Source organism: Zonotrichia leucophrys, chromosome 29 (genome assembly GCF_028769735.1).
Source record: "Zonotrichia leucophrys gambelii isolate GWCS_2022_RI chromosome 29, RI_Zleu_2.0, whole genome shotgun sequence".
Classification (NCBI taxonomy): Eukaryota; Metazoa; Chordata; class Aves; order Passeriformes; family Passerellidae; genus Zonotrichia; species Zonotrichia leucophrys.
The window spans coordinates 437,897-446,455 of NC_088198.1; the positions used below are offsets into that span (position 1 = coordinate 437,897).

At 54.9% G+C, this 8,559-nt stretch overlaps 1 protein-coding gene across 1 annotated transcript; it reads right to left on the bottom strand.

Moving 5' to 3' along the window:
• Nucleotides 1-2,961: 2,961 nt before the first annotated feature.
• On the bottom strand, nucleotides 2,962-7,678 carry BCDIN3D (BCDIN3 domain containing RNA methyltransferase). The gene is made up of 2 exons (XM_064734822.1): nucleotides 7,484-7,678; nucleotides 2,962-4,924 (listed from the first exon to the last, which is right to left on the bottom strand). Exons 1-2 carry the CDS (start codon nucleotides 7,667-7,669, stop codon nucleotides 4,328-4,330), a joined length of 783 nt encoding a protein of 260 aa, XP_064590892.1. The 5' UTR covers nucleotides 7,670-7,678; the 3' UTR covers nucleotides 2,962-4,327.
• Nucleotides 7,679-8,559: the final 881 nt, after the last annotated feature.

Here is an 8,559-nt window from a genome sequence, read left to right on the forward strand (position 1 = left end):
AAAGCTCAGGAACAATCCCAAAGCTCAGGAACAATCTCAAAGCTCAGGAACAATCCCAAAGCTCAGGAACAATCCCAAAGCTCAGGAATCATCCCAAAGCTCAGAGCTTGGGAACAATCCCAAAACTCAGAACTTGGGAACCATCCCAAAGCTTGGGAACAATCCCGAAGCTCAGAGCTCAGCAAGAATCCCAAAGCTCGAAACTCGGGAGCAATTTCCAAGGCACTGCCAGGTGCTCCAGGGCAGCTCTGCACTCCCAGGGAAGCTCCTGCTCCCTCAGCAGCAGCAGTCAGCCCTGGCAGGCCCATCCTGGGACCAGGGACACCCTCTCCTGCCCTGCTCCAGGTGTCCTGGAGGCCCAAGGGAACCGAGTCAGGTTCCCCAGGCAGCTGGGGCTGCCCCTGGATCCCTGGCAGTGCCCAGGCCAGGCTGGATGGGGCTGGGAGCAGCCTGGGACAGGGGGAGGTGTCCCATGGCAGGGGTGGGATGGGAATATCAGGAGTCCCTTCCCAGCCAAAGCCTTCCCCGAGTCCAGGACCTCCATCTCCCCATGACCACTCCTTCTCCATGAGGAACCAGCTCAGAGCTTTGCTGCTGTCCAAGGGGCAGATGTGGGTTAAACCCCCAAGTGGAATTTCTCTCTGTCCCACCCTCAGGAAAACTGGGAACACATTTTAGTGATATGGGAAATGCAGAGTGTTAAAATCTCCAGGTCCTTGGTGCAGCTGGGATCTCCTCCAGCCTCTGCCATGGCTGCATCCCAGAGCTGTTCCCACCTCTCCAGTCCCAACACCTTCCTGGACAGCAGGAGCTGAAAGGAAAATCAAAGTGATCTTTCCTCATCTTTGCTGAAGGACTGGCTCCATGCTGAGCTCTGCAGTATCCTGGGATCACAGATCCATGGAATTGCTCAGTTGGAAAAGCCCTCAGAGATGATTGAGTCCAACCATTAGCACAGCACCACCTTGGTCATCCCTGACCATGTCCCCAGATGCCACATCCACATTTTCTTGGGCATTCCCAGGGATGGGGACTCCCCACTGCCCTGGGCAGCCCCTTCCACTGCTTTACAACCCTTTCCAGGAAGGAATTTTCTCAATATCCAACCCAAACATCCCCTGGTGCAACCTGAGGCTGTTTTTCCCTTGCTCCTTGGTAGCAGATCCCAAATTCCCCCTGGCTCCACCAGGGCTCTGGGGAGAAGGAGAGGGTCCCCCCTAAGGCTCCTTTTCTCCAGGCTGAGCACAGGAACTTGTTTTGACCATTCTTGTTTTGATCATTCTGAGCTGTATTTGTGGAAAACCCAAAGGATTTGGCTGTGCCAAAGCCAAGCAGAGCAAATTCTGGAGCCGGGCCACTCCTGGGCCTTATCAGCAATTCCAAAGTCCAGGAATGAGAGATAAGGAACCACTGTGCAGTTACAGACACACCAGGCATGGACAGCACGGAAAAGTTGGAAAAAGAGGAAGTATCAAGTCCATAAAAATAAAATAGAAATTAGCAACTCCATAAAAATGAAATAGGAATTATCCACTCCAACCCACATTGCTCCCTTAAGGAGCAGCCCAGGAGGATTCCCCAGGCACATCCTGGGGGGATTCCCAGGAAATAAGGAAATAAGGAACATGAACCAGGGTCTCTCTGAAGGAGAAGATCCTTCCAGCCAGGTGCAGGGACAATTTGGGAGGCACCTTCTGACACTCTTCCTAGAATTTTTCACAGGGAAGCACGAAAATCCCCCAAGGAAAAAGAAAGGCAGAAATTCTTCCCCCTTTAAGAGCAGGGACAGACCTGGGCTTAGTTCAGAAAGGTTTCAAAGGTGAAAGAAAAACAGCACCAAATATTGACACAAGGGAAGGGAAACATTCCAGGGGGGGAAGGGTGTGGGATGCATGATCCTCCAGTGCCCCCAGCTGGGAAAGAGCAGCTGAGCAGGAGCAAAAGGAGGAAAACAGGGCATGAGTGACAGCCTGGAGTCAGCAGAGCTTCCCCAGAGCTCCTGGAATGAGCTCAGTTCAGGAGCTGCTCAGCTCCCAAAGGGATTCACGTGCTGCAGAAGCTGCAGGGTCCCTGGGGCAGTTGCATTTATGGGAAGGGCCTCAAAGTTTTCCTGCAACACTGCTCAGCATCCTGAAACACCTGGGATCATGGAATGGTTTGGGTGGGACGGACCTTAAAATCCATCCCATAAATCCCATCCCATCCCATCCCATCCCAGGGACACCTTGCACTGTCCCAGGCCGCTCCAAGCCCTGTCCAGCCTGGCCTTGGGCACTTCCAGGGATCCAGGGGCAGCACCGGGTGCTCTGGAAAATCCATCCCAGGGCCTCCCCACCCTCACAGCCAATTCCTTCACAATCTCCCATCCATCCCTGCCCTCTGGCAGTGAGAAGCCATTCCCTGTGTCTTATTCCTCCATCCCTTGTCCCGAGTTCATCTCCAGCTCTCCTGGAGCCCCTTTAGGCACCAGAAGGGGCTTCAAAGCTTTCTTTTCCTTTTCCCTTTCCTTTTCCTTTTCCTTTTCCTTTTCCTTTTCCTTTTCCCTTTCCCTTCCCTTCCCTTCCCTTCCCTTCCCTTCCCTTCCCTTCCCTTCCCTTCCCTTCCCTTCCCTTCCCTTCCCTTCCCTTCCCTTCCCTTCCCTTCCCTTCCCCTTCCCTTCCCTCTCCCCACAGAAGGAACCAAGGAATTCCCAGCAAGGACAAGGACAAATCCACCCAGGTGTTCCCCTGCTCACCTGGGCAGCAGCAGCGACACTCGAGCACCACCTCCTGGAGGTGCCACCTCCTTCCCTCGGGAATGGAGCTCACCTGGACCAAGGCTTAGGACAACCCTGGCCTTCCCTCGCTCCTACTGCAGCAAGGAAAAGTGGAATAACAACAGAATTACCAGCTCAGGTCCCTGGCACCCCTCAGGTGCTGAAAGGGATGGGAATAAAAATGGGATTAAAAACACCAACAATTTGGGATAAAATTCAGTGATATTTTATTCCAGGATATCATTCCCAACACAGAATTTGGGATAAAATTCAGTGATTTTTATTCCAGGATATCATTCCCAACACGGAATTTGGGATAAAATTCAGTGATTTTTATTCCAGGATATCATTCCCAAGAGCACTCACTGTTAGGGATGAACCCCTGTCCTGGAGAGTTCAGCCAGGGCTGCTGGGGCCAGGAAGGGGATTGGGGATTGTCCTGCAGGTGCCTCAGCCCAGCCCTGGGGGAGCTTTGGGTGCATTTTGGGAAAAGGTTCCTCATCCAGAGGGGAAGAGCTCCCCAGGGAATGGTGACAGCCCCAGGAAACCAGAGCTCAGAGTGCTGGGATTTTGGGATCAGGGGGATTTTTGGGTTGGTCCCTTCCAACTGAGTGTACTCCATGACTCTGATCCTTGTGGGTCCCTTTCAACTCTGATTATTCCATAATTCTGGAGGTCAGGGAGTGCTTGGACAACACTCTCAGGCACTGGGTGGGATTTTGGGATGTCCTGTGCAGGGCCAGGAGTTGGAGTTGATGATCCAGGTGGGTCCCTTCCAACTCTGGATGTTCCATGACTTTGTTACCCTCACAGGTCCCTTTCAGCTCTGGATATTCCATGATTCTGGAGGTTTGGGAATGTCTGGACAACTTGGGCATCAGGATTTTGGGACTAGTGGGATTTTTTTTGGATGTCCTGTGCAGGGCCAGGAGCTGGACTGGAGGATCCTTGTGAGGCTACTCCAGTCAGGACATTTTACATTTCCTTGGCCATGTTCCCTGGCATTCCAGGAACAGCAGCACTGTCTGGCAGGGTGGGTTTCAGGTGGGATCAATAATTCACCTTGGCTGGGCCAAGTGAGGCCACACCTGGATCCAGGGCAGGCCTCTGAGGGACTGGAATTCCAGGGAATATTCTGGAAAGCACATGGAGGAACTTGGATTCCAGGAGCACTTCCTTGAACAACCTCCCACCCCACAAAATTGGTGCTCCCTGAGCACCTGGAGTGGATCCCACATGGGGCAGCAGCTCTGTGGCCACAGAGAGAGGCACAACCTCCCAGGCATGGCTCTGGGGAAGGCTGTGAGAAGACAAGAATGAGAAACAACTCTTATCTTCAATGGTTTGGATGGGAAGGGACCTTAAAATCCATCCCATCCCCAGGAACACCTTCAACTCTCCCAGGCTGCTCCATGTGGAATGTGTTGTGCAGATCTGTTTATCAAATGGTGCGTTCTTAATTAATTGTCCAAAAAAATCAGTCCCAGACATTCCTTGCCCTGGATTCCCACAGGAAGCCAAGGTGCAGTCCCAGCAGGGATTTGGGAACTCCCAGCTCTGCCCCACAGTTCCTCAGTCAGAGCCCTGGGCACGGGCAGTGGTGGACCTGAAGAGCAGCAGGCTCCTGTCCCAGGAGGTGCTGCCGAAGGAGCAGACGAGCTCCATGGCGCACTCCTGGGTCAGGATGCGGGTGATGCTCTCGGCCATGTCCCCGTTGATCCGCAGGGATCGGAAATGCTCGAAGTCGTCGCGGCCCAGCCTGCGGAGCCGGCGCGCGGCCGCCCGGTAGCACCTCCAGGGCTGGGGCTCCACCAGCAGGAAGGTGCAGAGCGAGGCCAGCAGGGCCAGGAAGTCCAGCAGGCCCCGGTCGCCGTGGTTCAGGTGGATCCACATGGTGACAGACATGCAGAAGCCGATGTCGAAGGAGGAGCGGCCAAAGCGCTGCAGGAAGGAGCTCAGGAAGGGCTCCCTGGCCCCCGGGTCCATGATGTCCAGGCTGGCAAAGGAGATGGAGGCAGGGAAGGGGCTGCTCTGCTGGGCCCTCCGGATCAGCTCGGGGTCGATGTCACAGCACAGCAGCTTCAGCTCCTTGTCGGCTCCTGGTGGCTCCGGGCTGGAACTGCCGTCCTGGAGCCCCAGCAGGTGCTGGTACAGAGCCACGCTGAGCTCCTGCAGGAGGAAAACGGGAGTTCAGGGAGCTCCCCAGAGCTTCTTCTCATGGGTGGCCAAAGGAAAATCTGACCAAGATCAGCAAAAGATCTGTCCTGGGAGCCCTGAGCACCTGGAGTGAATCCCCCATGGGGCAGCAGCACAGAGAGAGGCACAACCTGCCCAGGCATGGGAAAGGCTGTGGGTGAGCTCCTGCAGGAGGAAGACAGGGGTTCAGGGAGCTCCCCAGAGCTGCCTCTCATGGGTGGCCAAAGGAAAATCTGGCCAAGATGTGCCCTGGGAGCCCTGAGCACCTGGAGTGGATCCCTCATGGGGCAGCAGCTCTGGCCACAGAAAGAGGCACAAAAGTCTGAGAAGCTGAGAGAACAGAATGAGAAACAATTCTTATCTGATGCAAATATGTGCAATGTGTTGTGGAGATTTGTTTACCAAAGGGTGGTTTCTTAATTAACCAATGGTGATGGTGTTTTAATTAGAGGATCAGTTAGGTCCACCTGTAGTGAAGTAGGGTGTAAAGAAGCAATGGGTTTCTTAACAAAGAAATAAATGAATATATAAATAAATAAATCTATAAATAAATGTATAAATAAATAAATGAATATATAAAGAAATGGATCTTTAACCTTCAGTGAGTGCATGGAGTCTGTGTAACTTATTACAGTTATTATTACAGGAGACAGGCCTGCTCCAGAAACCAGGGAATCCTGGAATGCTCTGGGCTGGAGGAACCCAGCTCATCCCCTCCAGCCCTGCCATGGGACACCTTCCATGAGAGCAGGAGGCTCCAAGCCCCTGGAATGTCCAGGTCCCCAGCCTGGAATATCTTTCCCCAGTGCACACTGGTGGAAAGTGAATTAATCCTTAATTAATGGAGATGCCATGGAGCTCCTGGAGCTGCAGGCCTCCAGAAATGTCCTCTGGTGGTGGCAGGTGCCTCTCACTGACCTGCTCCACCTGCTCACCCAGAATGGGATCTGGAATTGTCCCTTGGCAATGCCTCAGGGAATTCCAACCCCCAGGAGCAGCAGTGCTGTCCCAGCAGGGTGGGATCAATAATTCACCTTGGCTGGGCCAGGTGAGGCCACACCTGGATCCAGGGCAGGCCTGGAATGTGTGTGGAGCTGGGAATGGAGCTGGGAAAAGGCAGGAGCACCAGTGAGAGCTGGAAACCCCTGAGGGGAGCTGGGCTCTCATGTGGGACCTCCTCACCCTCCAGCCTGGACAGGAGGTGGAGCAGGAGGGGTTGGGAGCTGCTCCCAGGACAGAATGAGAGGAGGCAGAGCCCAGGGGAGGTTTGGGTTCGATTTTAGGGGAAATTCCTCATGGAAAGGGCTGGGCAGGGGAGGAGCCCCCATTCCCAGAGGGAATTACACCCCCAGGATGAGGTTTCTTCCCAGTCTGCCCCACTCCTCCCAGTGACTGTCCCAGCGCTCCCAGTCCTCCCACACGCTGGGCACTGCCTGCCCCAGTGCTCCCCATCCCTCCCAGTGCTCTCAGCACTCCCCACCAGTGCTCCCCATCCCTCCCAGCGCTCCCCACTTCTCCCAGTGCTCCCAGCACTCCCCACCAGTGCTCCCCAGCCCTCCCAGTGCTCCCCACTTCTCCCAGTGCTCCCCACCAGTGCCCCCATCCGTTCCCATCTGCCTCCCAGTGCTTCCAACCAGTGCCCCCCATCCCTCCCAGTGCTCCCAGCACTCCCCACCAGTGCTCCCCATCTCTCCCAGTGCTCCCAGCACTCCCCACCAGTGCTCCCCATCCCTCCCAGTGCTCCCCATCTCCCCACCAGTGCTCCCCACTTCTCCCAGTGCTCCCAGCACTCCCCACCAGTGCCCCCCACCGTTCCCATCTCCCCCAGGCCCTGCTTTTCCCTGCATTCCCAGTTTGTCCCATTGCCCTCCCTCGTTCCCCACCAGTGTTCCCAGTCTGCCCTACCCCAGACCAGTGCCTCACCCCAGCCTTTCCCATGGTTACACTGGGGGTGCCCAGGACCCCAAAGGATGCAGCCCAGAGAGGTTTTAGAGCAGAAGAAAATGAAAGTTCCCAGTTCAAGGGGGATTAAGAGGACAGGAGGTTCAGGCTGAGGGCCCTGGTGCAGGTTTGGGGTTGGCACAGCAACTGGATTGTCCCCCAGTGCCCCCCAGTCTGTCCCAGTGCCAACTCGTTCCCCCAGCAGCGCCTCCCCAGTGTGTCCCAGTGCCCCCAGTGCCTCACAGTCTGTCCCAGTGCCAACTCGTGCCCCTCAGCAGTGCCATCCCAGTGGTCCCCAGTGTGTCCCAGTGCCAACTCGTGCCTCCCCAGTGTGTCCCAGTGCCCCCAGTCTGTCCCAGTGCTAACTGGTGCCCCCCAGCAGGGCCGTCCCACTGCCCCCAGTAGCAGGGGACTGCCAGTCTGCCACCAGTGCCTCCCAGTACCCCACACCAGTCTGTACCAGCGTCCCCCAGGACCCCACGCCATGATTTCCCAGTCTGTCCCAGTGCCCCCAACACCCCAAACTGGGCTGCTGCCACCACCCCGTCCCCCCCGAGGTGCCCCAAACCCGGCTGCGTGTGGCGCCCTCACCCCGGAGTTGCAGCCCACATCGAGCCCGAGCAGCGGGCGGGTGGCCGCGGGGAAGAGGCTGCGCAGGAGCCCTTGTGGCAGGAGGCTGATGCGGCCCTCGGGCGGGTGGAAGCGGGAATAGTTCGGGAAGTTCCCGTACGGAGCCGCGCCGGGCTCGGAGCCGCCCCGGCTGATGGGCGCCGCCATCTTGGCACCGCTTCCCGCGCCCGGCGGGAACCGCAACCGGAGAGAAACGTTCCGGGACAGAAACGTTCCGGGACACGGAAAGGGACAAGGGACGGGGACAGGGGACAGGGACAGGGGATGGGGACAGGGACAGGGGACAGGGACAATGACACAGGGACAGGGACAGGGACAGGAGAAAGGGACAAGGACAGGGGATGGGGACAGGGACAGGGGACATGGGACAGCGCCACCAGGGCAGCCACAGCTCCTTGGGGCGAAAAGGAGAGACTTTAGACATTTTGTGTAAAGAACCCTGTGAAAAACGCCACTCATTTGTTTTTAAAAATTTAAAAGTTTAATAGCAATAAAATGGGTATAAAAATAGAAATATAATTAGAATAATAATAATTTGAACAATTGAGATTAGGACAATATGAGACAATAGAAACAAAGAGTTTCAGACAGTCCGGGTACCTTTTCTGGGCAAAATAAGCCCAAAAAGGACCCACGTTAACAGAGGATTAACCCTTAAAAGCAACAGCCTGTTGCATATTCATACACCTCATCCATGATGTATAAATTCCATTCAAACACAGGATTCTGTCTGGGCAGTGTCAGCTTCTTCCTCTGGATCCTGACAGCATCGTCCTGCCCGAGTGAGGTGGGAAGAAGTTCAGCCTCAGTTATATAATTTTATTATTGCTCCATTATCAGTTTTTCCTGATCATGGAGCAATAAATTCTCTTTCTCTGAAAGATTCGGGTATCCTGTGGCTGGTATTAGTGCGAGTCCTTTCTTTAGAAAAAAAGTATCGTTGCTACATAGCATCGTTTCTATCTTAACATTTTGTTATAACCTAAACTATATTTAACACACTACTTAAGAGAATTAATACAGCATCACTTTCTAAC

Excerpts from the sequence above, each read along its gene's own strand:
- BCDIN3D (XM_064734822.1), bottom strand. The coding sequence starts at position 7,669 with ATGGCGGCGCCCATCAGCCGGGGCGGCTCCGAGCCCGGCGCGGCTCCG. Across the intron at positions 4,925-7,483 it reads ATGTGGGCTGCAACTCCGGG|GAGCTCAGCGTGGCTCTGTA; the intron begins GTGAGGGCGCCA and ends TTCCTCCTGCAG.